The following is a 19239-nucleotide window of genomic DNA, read 5'->3' on the forward strand; positions in this document are numbered from 1 at the left end:
TGTTGCACTGATGAATGGGGATGTTCTTTACATGACTGAAACCCAACCACAATCATGTTTGTAACCAAGGTGTTGAAATAAAGATATTAATTAATAAAAAAAAAAAAAAAGAAAAGAAGGTCTCAAAACACACTTGCTGAGAAGTCCCAATGAATAATTACAGTTTCTCCCTGTGCTTGGACAAAAAGTGAGGAGACCAAGGCAAGAAACAAGCTTCCCAAATACATCTCAAAAATAGTCTATTGGAAACGGATCTATTGGAAATGGAGAAGTCAATGTTAATATGTACCTAAAATATTACTATGAAAGATATGTAATCCACTTTGATAAAAAAAAAGCACTTGTTCTAAAAAAAAAAGAGAAAAAATGGAGAAGGCTATATAATTTCTGAAAATCCCATTTCTGTGACAACCTGAGACTGGGCAGCTTTGGGTCTTCCCGTTCATCTCCAGTGCCTTCCTAATGTAGTGTGGACACTCGCTTTTTTGGACCCTCACGTCCCTTGAATTATGTCCTTGTGAATTCTAAAGAGCATCATTTTTTCTTTAAGAAGAGCAACAATGAACTACTAATTACAATGACCACAGTTAAACTTGCTTTTTCTTAAATATGTCCTGCTTTTTCTAGTCAAACAGTTGTATTTAGGTTTTTTTTACCCAAAAAATGGGATAAAAGAAGGCCCCTATTGTTTGTAATTTGCAGATGTTTCCAGAGGAATCAATATACTCTTTGTTATAATTAAGAGATGCTCTTAAAACTCTTAAATGGAGAAGATAAATTCCTGAAAATTCTGAATAGTTAGAAAATGTTTATCAATGTGTTTTTTTTTTGGGGGGGGGAACACATCTGGCAGCGCTCAGGAGTTACTCCTGGCTCTACACTCAGAAATTTCTCCTGGCAGGCTTGGGGGACCATAAGGGATGCCGGGATTCAAACCACCAACCTTCTGCATGAAAGGCAAATGCCTTACCTCCATACTATCTCTCCGGCCCCTCAATGTGTTCTTTTTTTAATATGTAAAGTGAAATTGTGTCTACTGTGTAGTATGGACAAGGGCCTTTTGCTTTCCAAAGCCTTGCAGACAGTGCTGAAAGATGCATGTCTTGTGCTTTTAGATAGGAAAATAATCAAAATAGAAGTATTTGCTCTGCAGATTGCCACAAAAGGCCATGATGTTTGAGCCTAGGCTAAAGCCCCAACCTTTCTCCAATAGTTTTTTTTTATTTGTGTGTTTGTTATTTTTGTTTATTACTTATTTGTTTTGGGTTTGGTGCCACAACCAGCGGCACAACGCGGATTATTCATGGCTTTGCACTCAGAAATCACTCCTGGAGTCTTTGGGGACCAGATGGGACTCAGGGATCGAACCCAGGTCAGCTGCATACAAGGCAAAAGCTCTACCAGCTATGCTCTGGCCCCCTATTGCTCCCTTTCCAATAGTGCTTTTAAGAGTTAACCAGCCCTGGTCTCCATTTCCTCGTGAAGGTTGAGATAGTGAAGGATTCTGTTAAAATGAGATGAGTTATTTGATATGTGGACTTGAAAAGACAAACAGAAAAACTTGGATATTCTAATGAAAGATAAAATAGAGACAAGTAGTTAAAAGGGAAGTTAAAGGGAACACGAAGTGTTCATTTGAAAAAGAGTGAACTCTAAGGATCTTATGTGTGGCATGACAGCCGAAGTTAGTACTATGTTGTTTCTTACTTAGAAGTGACAGCATGGTACCTGTAATATTTTCAGGATGCCAGGTAGCACACGCATGCACGTTTCTCTGAGTTGATGGATGTGTTAATCATCTTGACCTTAGTAATCATTCCACAATTTACCTACAAGTAGAATCATCATGTCACATGCATTAAATATCTACAATTATATTTGGCGATTACTCCTCAAAAATGGGGTGAGGGAACCATTTCTTGGTTGGATGTAAGTAAAACATGCTGCCTTATTTATGTACTGGGAACACTTAAGGCAGGTGAATGTTTTTTTAAAGAAGTAAAGAAATGATGTGGGACACTGAATTAATATACAAGAATGAATTTTCCATATTCCCTTCCAACCTTTTTTCAAATTAGCATTACAAACACTTTTCGTGTAACTCTAAATCTTTGCCAAAGATGCCATTTGCAGAGTATTATAATATTGATGTTTTTACAACATAGCTCTTCTATTATTCTTTGAAATGTGTTTGGCAGAATCTAAATATCATAGCTAATTCTGAATTTCTTTAAGATTCTTTTCATCAAAAAACTGTAAGTGCTTCAAGATTTCATATTATTGAGTTGGTGTCATCAAGGACATTATAGTTGGACATTATAATTGTCAACATATTAATGGTTTATGAGAACTAAAATTTAGATTACATAGACAATGCATAGATAGATATTTCAAGTCTTTAAAATCTCCAGTGTTTTAGACTCATTTTTAGTTACTCGAGCTATTTCTTAGGAGCAGGGCTTCACATGAATATTAGGAGCATAAGAATTATCATATATCATATTTGTCACTCTATAAAGATGCACCTAAACCATAAGTAGTTTTTAGATGTCCTCCTCCCCTGCACTCAGGCTTCAGCTCCAGGCAGCATTCACTCCATACAATGTACTTTTGTGGAAAAAAGTATGTCTAATATTATGAAAAAATACAGTACATCATCTCTTGGAAGAGCCAAGACAGTTGTCAAAGGATAAAGGGAGGATAATGAGGCGCAGAAACTTCCCTGTTTTTATTATTCAGGCTGGTATTAGAGAGATTATTTGGGATGTCAAAATATTTCCAACTATTACTTCACTATATGCAGAATACTCATATTCCATTCTGCAAATTGCTAGTGCTTATCTTCTTTCCTTACTGTCCGAAGCTGAAGATGATTAGAGATTATTTTTCTTAAAAATTAAATTTGGTGGGGCTGGCATGGTGGCGCTAGAGGTATGGTGTCTGCCTTGCAAGCGCTAGCCTAAGATGGACCCCAGTTTGATCCCCAGTGTCCCTTAAACCAGGAGTGATTTCTGAGAGCATAGCCAGGAGTAATTCCTGAGCATCACCGGGTCTGGTCTAAAAATAAGAAAAATAAAAAAACTAAATTTTATGCAACACACAATTGAGGAAAGTGACATCCTTATATTGCATTGTACTGAGCAACAGAATTTATGTTATATATTAAGTGTTCTCAGGATTTCAGTGAATACATACATACACGCACCCCTAATAACTATTTAACTCATGATTTAACCCATACATTTTGTCTTTTTAAATTGAATGTCAACAGAATACTGTTATTTCTTGTGACACAAATTGAAATAGGCTTAGGCTGAAGATAAATGTTCTAGCTAGATCTTGTGACAACAGTGTCCCATGCCTGCACTGAGAAGAATTAAAATTTAACTATTTTACCTGGGAGGGGGGGATTTTTCTTTTTAATTTTTATTTCAATGTAAACCTAAAAGGATGGATGTGACTAATGGCCACCCTACAGAAACATGCATATTAATCTAGATTATGTTACAGGAAGGTTGCTAAAAATGGCTGAAAGGTACAAGTATATCTAAGTCAGCTATTCAGATAAGCAAATACGTCTGAGGATCACATTGTGTTTAGATTTTCTATAAGATGTATTGTAGGGTCTTGTAGGCCTCCAAAACATGGTTATGCTGAGACTTGGTGATTGAAAGATGACAGAAGACTTTATAGACGTCTCAGTTCAGGCATGGTTGTTCAGTTCAATATTCTCAAGTTATTAAATCAGCAGTTGACATCTTTATAAGGTAGACTTGTTACTGGTTATCAAACAGATAATTATCTTAAGTTATCAAATCAACAGATGACAACTATTGTAAGGTAGACTTGATACTGGGTAGCAGACCTCATGAGTGATGGCCAGTTGGCAAGGAGGATAAACTATAAGAACTCAACAAAGCAATGCCATTGCATTGAACACTCTTTAGGATTTATATACTAGAATATAATTTTATAGTGATCACAAACATTGGAACTCTGATATTCTTTGTCAGCATTATCTCAGTAGTGCTGAACTATTATGAATTTTTATTATCTTTAATTAAAGATGAATGATTATTGATTCTGTATCTCTAATACTACTGCTATTGCTTTTACTACCATTACTCCTATTACTTATATTACATGTTACTTTTATTACTAATGTTTACAACAAGAACTGAGTATTGAGAGGTTTGAATACTTGAGACTTTTTCGTCAGTTATTACCTTTAATTATACATCATTCCTATAGTATGAGCTCCTATTTTCCCCATTTTAATGGGGAAATATTATTTAGGGAAATTAGATGATTTTGTTTAGAGTCACTTTGTTGATAGAGAGGGTGCCTGCATTTAAACGCCAACTCCAGACCTTGATACTACCATTTATGTTAGAATTTTTCATAAAAATATCCTCAAGACAAGTCATCAATATAAACAAATCAATATAAACAAGTCACCCAACAAGTTACTATTGTGGAAGCATATTTAGAAAGTTTAACTATTTGCCCTCTCATCAGTCACTGGACATGTTTTCTCATAAAAAACAAGTAGAAGGATCTATTAATTAAAATCAATTGCACTAGGAAATGTCGAATGTCTTTTTATATTTACATGCTCTCTAAGATTGAAAACAGTAATAGATGCTGATTTAAATATTTCATCATCTGAGATTTTATATTTTAATCAAACTTCCCCATATTATGCCCTTTAATGTATTTTATTTCATGAAAATCATGTAACTATATACTCCAAATATTAAGGTTTTAAATATGTAACTACAAATTACAAAAAAAAGTAAAATACTCTTGTTTGGAGATATGTTTACATAGTCATATTTAAATATAGTTTAAATATTTTCTTTACGGGGAAAGACTCTCTTGTTATTTTGATTAATTAATGTTTTCCATGCAGTTCTTTCCTACATAGTTTAGAGTATTTTCTCAATGGCTTCACTTCATAATTAGTATGTTATATAATAGAAATAAAGTAAGCTATTGGCATGATGATCAGGGAATAATTAACATTCAAATAATCTCATTCTTGAGTTTGAAGCAGATGGTTATGACTTGACTTTTTAACCTATATATTCTATTCTCATCTTCTAAATGTCAGCTGAAGTCAGAGTGATCAAGGAGTCTGCAATAAAGCAGCCTTTGACTTATCCAAGTGCTTATTGAGAAGGTCAGCATGCTATTCGAATTTTAATTTCTGATAATTTTGTATTACTCTTGGTTCAGAAATATTTAACTACAGAGACCACTGAATTACTATTGGCAGGTATTCGTGGGACACTTAATATGCTAAGGAGTGAGGTCTTTGAAAATAAAGGGCATATCCCATATATAATTCATAAATATAGATTGAGTTTCAAGAATTTTTGGGGGGGTTTTTTGGGTCACATCCGGCAGTGCTCAGGGGTACTTCTGGCTCTACACTCATAAATCGCTCCTGGTAGGCTCAGAGGACCATGTGGTGCTAGGATTTGAACCACCATCCTTCTGCATGAAAGGCAAATACCCTACCTCCATGCTATCTCACCAGCCCCAAGTTCCAAGATTTTGAGTATGCAGTAATAAACAGAACAGAAAGAAAATCCTATCCTTAAGGAGCTTCTATTCTTCTAACAAAAAAATTTAAATAGATCAATAGAACATAAAATTGTATCTGTTTATAATAATATATTTTCAAACAAGACTCTTAAAGAATTGTCCACTTATACTGATCTAGTACCTCAGGCCATTGGGAACTCTGAAATATGAAAATGTAATGTTTTATCCAATGGAAGTAGACAAGAATATGAGAAGGGAAGTGATCCAGATGGTAGGTGTCCAGTTAGCTGGAGCACATGGAAAGGAAGAGAAGAGGTGCTCAAAGTGTGTCATTGCATCCTTCCTCAAGGGTGGCAAAGGACCAAAGTAATTGGAGGCCCATAGATCACAAGATGGCCAACATTTTACCACCAAACATGTAGTCTTAGATTCCCCCCTGAACTGTGAAATTCCTGATGGAAGATTCCCCATCTCAAAAGTAGCATTCCATTATTATCCATTATTATTCCATTATCTTTGTTTACCACCTCAAGATCATCAGCTTCCTTTTGCTGAGATTGTGATAGGGTGGTGGGTGTGATTTCTGGACAAACTGGGAGTCATATATTTTGTGGCCAATTTAGGGTTAGTATTGTCAGCAATCATGCGTGGAGCAGTACATAAAGCACAAAAGCAGTAAAATATTTTGTCAGAACTAGATATCCTAAATATTTTAATCCTTAGATACATTTTGAATCATCATTGAGAATTTGATTAAATTATTTGCCCTTTTTTCATTCTTTTAACTCAACCACTATGGTTATAAGATTGTTCATAATACAATTTTTTTTACAAATAAAGTTGTGCATGATTGGTTACAGTCATACAATGTATAACAGTCTTCACTAGTATGCATTCCCCACCAAGAGTTCACAGTTTCCCTCCCACCCACCTCTCTCTCTTTTCTTTTTTAACCTTGTGCTTTGCACTACTGCTGATGAAGGGGATGCCATGAAGATTCTTTTCAATCTAGACCCTTCTCTACTCTAAACATAATTTATGCTTTTTGTGGCATGCTTCCTCCCATGGACTGATCTTCCTAATCCTCATTTCTATTGTTTCTGGATATCATCCCCACACTGTCTTTTTAGTTTCCTTATATCCTACAGATGAAAGATTATTTTATGTTTATCATCCTCCCTCTGAATCATTTCACTTAGCATAATAATCTCTATGTCCATCCATGCAAAAGCATATTTCATGACTTCATTTTTATAACGACTGCATAGTATTCCATTGTGTAGTAATACCACAGTTTCGTTAGCCACTCAACTGTTGTCATTTGCCCATTTTTCTAATTGTGCATCACTAGCACATAGTTAAAATAAGCAGAGCTTTGGGGGAGTAGAGCTTATTAGTTGGCTGAAGAATATAGTCAGATTTCTGTTACAAAAAAATTTTTTTAAAGCAAGTAAAGGTTATTTCTCATTGCAGCTTGAAAACAATAAGGAATGGTAGTGTGTTCTCATATGTGCACTCTAATAGATGCTAATAACTATTTAATTTACTGTTCAATTATTTTACTTCTAGGGCCAGAGCAATAGCCCATCAGTAGAACATTTGCCTTGCATGCAGTTGCCCTGGGTTTGATCCCAACTATGTCATATGGTCCCCCAAGCTTGCCAAGAGCAATTTCTGAGTGTCTAGACAGAATTAACTCCTCAAAACTACTGGGTTTGGTCCAACACCTCAAAATATTATTTTACATCTGGCACAAGCATTCTCTAAAATAGCTACATGTCTTTCCCACTTAATTGAGACTGAAAAAATTTACTTACTGGCCTGAAATTACTATTTTTTTGTAGTAAATTGCCAACCTGTGTGATCCCTAGGCTGATAAAGAAGCTGCCTTGGTTTTGTTTCACCACTTGTTTGATACTAGTGTAAAGAATTTTAGCCCTTCCTCATCCAGACCCACGTCCACCCTTCTACTGAGGAAGATGCAGGCACACCTCTCTAGCCAACATCAATGATGGTTTTCAGTTGTCATTGTTTTCTCTTTTTTATTATAAAAGGTGATGGATGACAGCACACTCTGTACACTCACTTTGATTATTTTCTTTATTCCTTTTACTGACACATTTTTTCTTTAATATTAGCCTACTAGTGTTCTTTCCTGATTAGTTTAAAGCTAATCTCAAGTTTCAATAATTTTAATATGTGACTTTGAATGTTTCATTAGGAATTATCTCCTGAACATTGCATTTATATTTTCATTCAGTTCCTATATTCTTCCTTGAAAACCTACAGAAACTTAGAACACATTTCAAAATAGGCATTCTCCTTTCCTCTATCCTCCTGTGGCTCTGTTCTCTAATTGATGTCTGTATATTACCATAATTGAACTTTAAGGGTTTTTTTTTACAAACTTGGTTGACATTAGACTATATATCATTAGCCTCCAAGCTGGCATAAAATCCATTTTTACTTAATATTTTATAAGTGAATGACAGGAACAGAATTGAATTGAAATAAAGTTTTATAACAGTGCTTAAAAAGTACACTAGTGTTGCTGGTGGGAATGCCATTTGGTCCAACCCCTATGGAAGCCTTCCTCTACGGAAAGCTTCCCAAATGGAGGTTCTCAGTAAACCCAGAATTGAGTTGCCATATGACCTAGCTATCCTGATTTGGGGTATCTATAACCAGGACATAAAAAACATTCATCCAAAAGGATGTATGAACCTCAGTATACTTTTCAGCACTCAGTACAATGGCTGAGACTTGGAATAAACCTAGATGACCAATAATAGATGAGTGGTTCATAAAGATATGTGACATATATACAATGGAATGCTACATAGTTTTAAGAATTATGCAATCATGCAATTTGCAGCAAAATGGATGGAACTCGAAGATATTATGTTAAATTAAGTAAGCCAGAAGAAGAAGGATAAATACAGGATAATTTCACTTATATGTGATATTTAGAATAACTTCATGAAGAAATGCAGTGGTTTAAAGTGGGAGTTGTTGAGAACACTCTAGACCCCTGAATATAGTTTGGAGAAGGAAAGGAAATGAGTGGTGGAGGAGAAAAACACATTTGAAATATCAGGACAAGGCCCAAGATTTCTCAGATGTATTGGTTGTGTTAAGAAAGGACAGAACTAAATATTCAAGCCAGTGTCAACAACAATGAAATCATGAAACCCAAACTTTAACAAATAAAATAAAAAATGTCCCTGTTGGCTGAAAGGATTGGCCCATGATGTGAAGTTTACCACAAAGAGTTGTGAGTACAGTTAGAGAAATAACTACACTAACTAATAACAACTATCACGACAATGGTAGTGAGTGAGAGAAATAGAATGTCTGTCTCAAATACAGGCAGGGTGTAGGGAAGGAAGGAAATGGGTGGCATTGGTGGTGAGAATGTTGCACTGGTGAAAGGGGGTGTTCTTTTTTATAACGGAAACCCAATTGCAAACATAAGTTTGTTATCATAATAAAACTATCATTAAAAAAATTGGCCCTGTTAGGTTGACAGACTAGGTAGGGAGCATGGAGTGGAGGATGGGGGATGGAATCTGGAAACATGGGTGGAGTGAGTTTAACACTGTGATGGAATTGAACCTAAAATATTTTAGGCCTAATACCCTACTATGAATATCTTTTTAAATCACAATGGTTTAAATAAAACAACTAAAAAGGAAATACACTGGTGTGATACCAAGTGGAAAGTCAAGTCTATGGTCTTAAAGTATGAAAATAATGGCTCTGATTTCCAAGGAATGACAGGAATGAAGGCAGATTTCTGAATAGGGTTAGAATATGTCTGGAGCTTTTAGCAATAAATCAGAGTGAGACACCATTCTCATTCAGAGGCAATATTGGTATCAGGGGCCTCGCGAGTGATTTGAGGCCAGTAAGCAAGTCTGCCTACATACAAGCTTAATGGATTTGAGGTTTAGCAGTTCTTCCATTAAAGATTAAAGTAACTGACAAAGACAGATTGTTAACCAAACTTACTGTTCATTTTTCCTCTGAATTATTAAGCAAGACACACCTTCAGTCCATATTGCTTGATGCTAGAAGGTTCTTTTAAATCAAGTCTAACTCTTAAATCAATGGAATTAGCTAGTGTGGCCTCCCTTGTTTCAGTACCATTAGTAAACATCTTTATCCCTCTGAATTTATTTTCTTCTGGATGATATACATCTCATGGAGGCTAATGTGTTGGCCATAGGGTGACAATTCTCAAAGCAGTTTGCTTTTCTTAGAAAGAGCAAAGGTAGATTGTTGAAGTTATATCTGTAGACAAGTTGTATGTAGTTTCTTACATGGTATCAACCTAATGAAGAAACTTCTGGATGCTGAGCTACCAAATTTGGACTTTGTGTCAAACTGAAAAATTTCTTAACTTCAGACCTTAAAAGCTTTTCAACCTGGAAACCTTAGAAACACGTCATCAACCCTGGTTGTTACCACCCAATGGGTAATCAATCCTTGATGCTACTTCAATTCCCCACTTGGTTTTGAAAATTATAGTCTTGGTAATGTAAACAAATTTGAGCAGTTCCTGGCCTAGGAAGAAGGCATCTGAAGACTTGAAGAAATTACAACCTCAGATTTGTCTTTGTGCTAAAACTTGAACCAAAAAAGTAGAGAAAGACTTGGTCACTTATAAGTGAAGCCCTTAGGTTTTCCCACAGTTCACTTTTCTTCTTCAGAAGTCGAAGAGAGAATTTCAATACTTGTTTCTGTGTTTGAATTATTTACAACATTCAGCACTCTTTACCATCTAAAGTAATGTTAATTGAAATGGTGCATTGAAATGGCTCCCATTATAATTTTTTTTTGATACAGAAAAACCTGGAATGCTAGCATAGGTCTATGGACTTCAAATGCTCGGGATATCTCTTCCCCCATCACAAACCAAGTCTTTAAAATCCTAACTTTTCATCTGCCATTTTGGTGTGACTTTATTTAGCATCTCTCTGAGTCTTAAATAATTTTGTTAAGGAACATATTAAAGATGTATTCCCCTTGCCTAGAACATAATAAAGATGAAGAGAATGTGGCAACTAGTCCTGAGTACTGACCAACCTTGAATGAAAGGATGAGAGGGAAAACCATTTATAAGAGATGTAGATCCAAGGGATTAGAATGTTGTATAAAGAGGATTTAAACAACTCTAAAGGAATGTAAGAATTTCAGGGACTTGTTTGGATGGAGTTACAATCTAAACAAAATAGGAAAAAAATATCACCTTAATGCATTTAGATGTTTCTATTTAGAATTTGAACATTTTGCGAACATTATTTTTAATTTCTTCACTCAAGTACTAGACATAGGAAACCTAGAAGTATGAAATTGTATTCACAATGTTGTATAGCTTTATAAACTAATGTTAAATTCATAAAAACTCTCTGAAAAAAGAAGTTCCAATCACTGAAAATAATTGAAGATGATTAGTTATACCCAAAAATATGTATTTATTGGGAGAGATGGAGAAATTGCATAATGTCAATTAGTCATCTACAGTTCAGTGAAAGCTTGATAAATAAATTGAGTGTGTGCTGAACTTAACAGGATTCACATTCATGTAGCAATACTGTTATGTATATACTGAATTAAGTTTTTAAAATATAGCCATTTTCCCCTAATACAATCCCTAACTTCTCACCTAATCAACTTGAATTTAATAAAAATTCTACATGTCACAGTAACTTCCTATAGAGAGCCTTCAGTCCTGCAAGATAGCACCTAAAGACCACAAGCAAGTTTCCTTCAGGCCTTGGGAAGGACCACAAGAATGTTGCAGAACTGTCATATCATCCTCTGTCTATATTTTGATTTGGGTTTACTTGGGTGATACTTGGGTTTCTCTTGGCTCTGCACTCAGGAATTACTCCTGATTGTGCTCTGGGACCATATAAGATTCCGGGAATGGAATCCTGGTCAACCACAAGCAAGGCAAGAGTCCTACCTGCTGTGTTTTGTTCCATAGCAAATTTCTCTTTGCTTAAGACCCCATAGTTAAAGCTACTCTTCCATTACTGGAAGTAGGTTAACTTCAGATAACTTCATATAAATAGCCATTTATCATGGACTATTAATTAACTAACTGCTTTCATTAACTTCACCATTCATTTTTAATGTATTTACTTATTTTGTATTTAATGGGAAAATAAGTTGGGCAGGGGTTAAAAACTGAATAACCTTGAAACTCTCTTTAGTATTGATTCAGACTAAAATCTCACATAAAGGACCTTCTTTTGTTGTTTTGAAAGAATAAAAAAAGACCATGACTAGCCTTCTACGTGGTGCAGAATGATATAAGAACCAAAGACCAATTAACATTGTCATTCTCAGAACTTACATTGATTTCAAAAAAATTTAAGCGGGAGTCTATGTAGGTTCTCTTCTTGTTGAAGATCAGGAGACTGTTAATAGAAAAATTAAACTGAACTAAATAGAGAATTTTTTTATTTTACTTTAAACTATTCAGACTACACAGGTATTTCTAAGTTAGGTATTTAGACCTTAAGAGCCGATGAATGAACATGTCAAGTCATTTTTAAGTGAGACCTCTCTATAGACTAATAACTCACAAACTTAAATCTCTGAAAACCTGGTGAAAGGCAGTTCTTATGAGTAGGAGTGACACACCCTTTCAATAAAGGTATATTACCAGGTTAGAGAGTGGCTTGAGTAGGGAAATTGAAATACTATTGACTCAGCTGTATTTGCTAGGAATCATGTGTGCTGAAATATGTCTTTGGAAATATCATTGATTATTCCAATGATTAGAAGAAGAAAGAACCAGTGTCATAAAACATTTTCTATGGGAATTTATTTGCATTATAAAGATGTACACTATAAAGTATGTGCACTGTATCAGGATATTACTGATAATGCATGCCTGCATAGCACAACTACTTAAGGCAGTCTAGGGAAGTTTACAAACAGTAGAATTATTGGTATCAGTGTTTGTAATTTTAATGGACAGTACAATTTCCCACTGTTTGCCAACTATGGAACAAATGTGTGCAACCAAAACAATGACAATAGCTAAACTCACAGTGAGTCTAGAGATCTTGTAGGTCATATGGTTATGAGACTTTAAGCATGTCTTCCTCAAAAATATGCAGACTTTATCCAACATCCAGTATCTTAAGTGATATCAAACTAAAGCAGTAGGATGTGAGGGAGAATAATGGGCCTTCCATATTTTATTTGTTTTCATATGCATAAAATTGGCAGTGTTTTGAATCTGTTACATGTAAATAATAATACTGCCAAACTGATGCTACCTAGGAAGAAGTGGATTATTTTGTTTTTAATTCCATGGTTGAATGTCCCTTAATTATTAAGCTTGCCTAACCCTATCTACATGCACACACATGTAAACATATACATGATTCTGGGGATTAATGGTGCTCATTTTCATCAGATGCAAGCAGAATGATCATAGAGGACATCCACATAAGACAGAAGAAATCCACATAAGCTGGTTGGCCTATAAAGGGACTAACCCTGTGACATTGTTGTCACTAAAATCAGATACTGACCACTTAACCCAAACTGGAACAAGAGTCCTTTGGTAGCTCCCAATGAGATGACATTTGTTACATTCTTCAATATAATATAAAACTGATTCCTAAGTTTTACATGGCAGAAAAAAATCTCTAGATTTGTGGCTAATCATACTTTCATACAAAATTTTCTGTTACCTTCAAGCTTGAAAATAATTTTAGTGAGTCTACAATAGAAAGCGTTGGTTTCTTATATTTTTCCATTAATTTTCAGGTTCAGTGGATATCAGTATTCTAGCCAAATGTAATCCTTGCTTGTCAAATCCATGTAAAAATGATGGTACCTGTAATAATGATCCTGTGGACTTTTATCGTTGCACCTGTCCTTATGGTTTCAAAGTAAGTAGCTGCTTTTGTGGGATCCAGAATCCCAAAACACAGCTTTTTGGTGGTTCCTCATTCATGTGCTTTCTCCCTTTGCTGAAAACTACTCTACTGATTCTGCCATTCCTTCTGTAGGGACAAGACTGTGATGTTCCCATCCATGCATGCATTAGTAACCCATGTAAGCATGGAGGAACTTGCCACTTAAAAGAAGGGGAAAAAGATGGATTCTGGTAAGTCCTTAGTCTGATATGTTTCTGGCATGTTAGAGCATGAAAAACTGCAAATAGGGATTTTTGTTGTTGTTTGGGGCCACACCTGACAATGCTCAGGGGTTACTCCTGACTCGACACTTATGAATTACTCCTGGCAGGGCTCAGGGAATATATGGGGATGCACTGGCTATGTGCAGAGCAAGCACCCTACATTTTGTACTATCACTGTGGCTGTAACATGTATATTTTAATGAAAAACCATGTATATTTTAATAAGAAATCTATACTGTAAAAATTTACCACAGTACATTTGTGATATCTTGTAAACCAGTATTACTTCTATTGAATAAATGCAATGATGCCAGAAATGTATTCAGAAGGGTAATGCATCTTGCTCCCTCTTGGCGATGCTACATATTATAAACAAATGAATATATTGCAGTATTTTGAGCTCAGGATGTTGCACGCTGTAGAAGTGTATAATCACCCTCAGGCACACATTATAATTAATCAAGTCAGATTAGGTCCAGACAAAAGGGTGGCTGTTATGCTAATTAATAACTAACTAGTCCCCCATCGCAAGTTATATATTTATCTGTTTTGTGTATTACTTTAATCACTGTGTAATGATAACACGTAGGTCCCACTGAAACAGAAAATTAATGATTCATTTCCAAGATACAATATGAATAGACAAACATTCTGTGAACATTTTTAATCTGAAGTTATTTAATCATATAGTACAATTATTTCTGGTGCACTTCATGAATTATGAAATACAGTTCTTACTATGATGCTAATAATTTCACCTAAGAAGCCAATTCTACTACTAAACTTCTTATGATACATTTTTATGTATCATTTTTTTATGATACATTTTAGTTCTCCATTCTGTTTTGAAAGTCTCTCTTTCATTAAGGCTTTCATCAAAGATTTTTCTGACATTTTTCTAAAATAAATATAAAAAATGTATGCAAATGAAAAAAATTATACTTGTTGACTCTAAAGGGAATATATGTCTGACAATTTTCCTTTTTTGTTGTTGTTTGGGGGGGTTATTTGGAGACACCTCCATCAGTGTTCAAGGGTAATTACTGACTTTGCACTCTGGATTCCAACCTGGAATTGCTTTGAGGACCATAAGGATTGCTGGATACCAAACCTGGGTCTGTAGCTACACACCTGCTGTACTATTATTCAAGGTGCTCAGATTTACAATTTCAAGGAAGATGAATTTTATCTTTATATTTGAAGCATCAAGAACCTTATACTTGGGATAGTAACTGTTACCGTATTTTAAATTAGAATCAGCTTTTCTTCACTTTTGAAAAACAGAATTGGGAGCAAAGAAGCATGAATTATTCTATGTGGATAGGGTAGGTGCTAGGGATGTGACTCAGTTGTAACGTCATGCCTAGCATTCATGATGCCCTGGGTTCGGTTTCTGGTGTCATACATGCACGCAAACATATTTGTAGTTATAGAATAGACTTGCTTGTATTTTCAGATCTCAAATCATACTGAAGTATGAATATATAAAGCTTTGAGCCACATATGGCTTATTGACTTAAAAAATTATGGGCAGCCAGTGTAAAGTTACTTTTGTCAAGTGGCTTCTGAATCATAAGATAGTGCCTTAAACTTATTCTTACAGATCACATTTTGTTTTTGTGATGGATCACTCTAGGCTCTATACTCAGGGATCACTTTTGGCAGGCTCAGGGGAGTCTGTGGGCTGCCAGGACTGGCACCAGATCAACTGTCTGAAAAAAAAAAAACTCTTTGGACCCCACAAATGCTACTTAAGCAAATATAATAGTTGATTTCTTGTGGCCAGAAACCCAGGAATGTTTACTTAGCCTTATTCAGTATTTAGCCCATATAGTTTTAAATGAAACAAGATGTCCTTTCCTTTTTTTCCCCTTGTTGTTCAGGTGCATTTGTGCTGATGGATTTGAAGGAGAAAGTTGTGAAGTAAATGTGGATGACTGTGAAGATAATGATTGTGAAAATAATTCTACCTGTGTTGATGGAATTAATAACTACACATGCCTATGTCCACCTGAATATACAGGTAAGGATGACAGAAAATGCCATGCCATAAGTAGGCATTTCTTTAACAGCATCATTGGCACTGAGCTTTATATGTTTAGTGAGCCACTATGTTATTCAAATAACGGTTACATGTTTGGAAGTTTGAGGGAACAACAGAAGTAAAGAAGATATAGTCAAACACATGGGAGATAAGTCAAGGTTAGTTAGAGGATAGGCATCTACCATTTACTATCTATCCCTCTTCTTCAGAATCACCCTAAAATAAATATCCCAAACTGACAGGATTTGGCATTAAAATCATGTTCCCAGTGAAAACCCAACCACAGATGCATGCATAAAATGGAACATTCCTTTATATATTCAAAATGTGGTTAAGCTTATGGGATAATCTACCTGTTTATTGTCACTGGTGGGTGTCCTCTTTTAAGAACTCATGTACTTCATATAAAACATTGAACTACTATAGATCATCTGAGACCATTACCCTTTTTCCCTGCTATTATATATCTTGAGATGGAAAAAAAATCTCATAAGATAATTCAAACTGGTTAACTTCATCCTTTATAAACCCTTTTATCATAAAGCCAGGCTCAAGTTTATGACTTGCCTTTTACACACACATATAAGTTTTGATTGATGTTTGTCTTTACGAATAAGAGCTAAATTATAAAATACCATTTTTTTTATTAATAGACCTTTTAGTTTTAAAGTTGAGGAACAGGAGAATATTTATAAGAAGAAAACCGGAAAGTGAAATTCTGTCACTCTTTTCAAACTTATCATTTTTATTCTGTTGAATATTTTCTCTTTTTTTTGGTTTTATTATTTTTATTTTATTTATTTGTATATATATTTTATTTAAACACCTTAATTACCTACATGATTGTGTTTGGGTTTTAGTCATGTAAAGAACACCACCATCACCAGTGCAACATTCCCATCACCAATGTCCCAAATCTCCCTCCTCCCTACCCCACCCCCGCCTGTACTCTAGCCAGGTTTTCTATTTCCCTCGTACATTCTCATTATTAGGATAGTTCAAAATGTACTTATTTCTCTAACTAAACTCATCAAGCATTCATTTGGAAGCTGTAGTGATTGACTTTCCAATACTGAGGTTAAAGAATTATTGAAATTAAGTGTTGTGGGTCTTTTTTGGTCAGGAAAATGTTGTACAGAATAATGGGATTGTTTTGAATACCTTTGAAGCAGCCTTTTCCATGGTATATTTTTTATGCTAGTGAAGGCTCTAAAAGCAGCATCCTACTACCTTTGAAGAAGTAATTGGAATATTCTGTACCACCATTAGTTCTATTACATATAGACTGCTTTTGGACTTCTTATGGGGCAAATCTGAGTGTTCTTGATATTTTGCACCACAACAGGTGCCTATTTCTAAAGTGCTGTCAAAACTTGAGGTCCTGCATAACTCCACCTTTCACACCAATTTTCTGTGTTTCATATGGCAAATTCTTCTTAGTGGCATACACGGGCTCTTCCTACTATTCCTGGAATCTTAGTTACACTGGTTGGGTGAATTTAGTCTTGTATAAGAAGGTTGCACTTAGTACCTTCCTTAAACAAGATATCTCTTGTTTCTCATCACTTTTCATTGATTATAGGAAGGGCTTAATTCATTCATTAGAGAACTCTTTAAACCAGTGTACAAGGATAACTTGGACCAAGAAATTTCAAAAGCACTATGGTTTACAGTGCATAATGAATACAGAAACTTGAAGTTACTAAGAATTTCCCAAGGATTTATTTATTGATAAAGATTTTGGCTTTAGAGCACTGCTGCATTGAATTTGGGGGTGCCTTTTAAATAATAATGTATGTCAAGTGGCAAACTCTTCTGAATTGATTTGGAGAGGTCTTGCTGCTTTGGTTTTAGATTTGTGATCCCCTTTACTTTTTACTCATTGCCTTTGAGTCTATCTTACATTTCCACCCTTCATACACCCTCTCCCCTTCCTCTATCTGATCCTCTTCAGCTCTCTCCATCCTCAATGACTCACTGCAGTGCAGAACTTCCACAGAACTAAGGTGAAACCTCATTTTCTTATATTAAATCTCTTCAAAAATACCATCAAAGGTAAAGCTTAGTATTACCAATTTTTAGTCAAAATGTGCCATATTTAATAAAAGTTTCCTGCCAGAATAATCAAGCACCATGGATTTTCTCAACAAGAACTCTTGGAGACATTTTGTTTATTTGTTTGTTTGTTTGGAACCACACCCCATGATGCTCTGAGGTTCCTCCTAGATCTACACTCAGAAATCACTCCTGGAAGGCTCAGGGAACCATATGCGATGCTGGGCATCAAACTCAGTGAGCAGTATGCAAGGGAGGTGCCCTATCTGTGAACTATTATTTTGTATTATCTTGGAGTCTTTTTCATCATAGGTATTATAAATACCAAATTCCTAAATTCAGGCAAAGAACAATAAAAGCATGGGATTTATAGAATATGTATTCTAGATGAAATGTCTATATAAGCATCTATGATAAAAATAATCTACATTGTCCTTTTTTAGCTGGGGCTTGTAGATATTGTAGTTTCCCAAATTTGGATTTACCACTATCTCGATGAGACACATTTTCCCATCATCTAATCAGCACAGCATTTTTGTCTATGTGTGAAATCAGCTCATTTGCAAAATATCAAGCAGTTAAATCAGTCCACAAATTTTAAAATCAGTGGCACAAAAGTGGCCTTTAATTATAGGAAAATCTAAATTGGAATCGGGAGGTTCATCTTCTACTTCAATGGTGTCTGCATTTAGGAAGGGTTTTCTTGTAAGATGGCTGTATTATCTTAAATTTAAATTTGGAATCTGATTTTTTGAGCATGAGACCTGGTAACTGAAATTAATTCAAGAGCTAAGGATGTCTGCTAAGCTCAGAGAGTATGATAATGTTGTCATTGTTTAAAGAGCATTCCAGTCACAAGTTGCTTTTCTGTTTGAAGATTTTCCTTTTCACTATGCCCCAAAGGAGTACAATGAGAAAGTGAAATGCTGTGATAGGAATAAATAAACCCTCATGGAAATATTTTGCAACTTATGATGGTAAAATTTCTTATACTTGACACCTACATAAGAATCGAAGTGCATAATGTTAACAGAGAAAATAGTGTCTGAAACAGTGGGAAGGAGAACAAGTAACAGGTAGGGCGTAGGGAACAAATCATAGCTTAGATGATTTTTAAATAATATGAGATATCATTGGATGTTATTAAGTTTATTTAAACTCTTGTGACCAAAACCACGATATATCATTAATCAATTATTGGAGGAGAAAATCCTCTGCTCTGTCCTACAATAGTCACAGTACAAAATTTAAGAAATAATTTTCTATTTTACAGCATCTAATATTTGTTATATATCCTCTCCACCCTAGTGGTAAAAAAAATTAACAAAACAAAATGAACATTTTTTTCCTACCTAACTGAATGTACTATCTTTCCTTCTCATTGTGTAATATATGCTATTCATTGCTATTATTCACCAAT

The 19239-nt window shown here is 35.0% G+C and overlaps 1 protein-coding gene across 1 annotated transcript in view; it reads left to right on the forward strand.

Annotated features, from left to right (window-relative positions):
• SLIT2 (slit guidance ligand 2) overlaps positions 1-19239 on the forward strand; it is a 375780-nt gene that overhangs the window by 300995 nt on the left and 55546 nt on the right. Inside the window, 3 exon segments of the mRNA XM_049789962.1 lie at positions 13345-13469; positions 13590-13687; positions 15604-15743. Of these exon segments, the coding sequence (XP_049645919.1) occupies positions 13345-13469; positions 13590-13687; positions 15604-15743 (363 nt within the window).

Source organism: Suncus etruscus, chromosome 16 (assembly GCF_024139225.1).
Source record: "Suncus etruscus isolate mSunEtr1 chromosome 16, mSunEtr1.pri.cur, whole genome shotgun sequence".
NCBI classification, from domain to species: Eukaryota; Metazoa; Chordata; class Mammalia; order Eulipotyphla; family Soricidae; genus Suncus; species Suncus etruscus.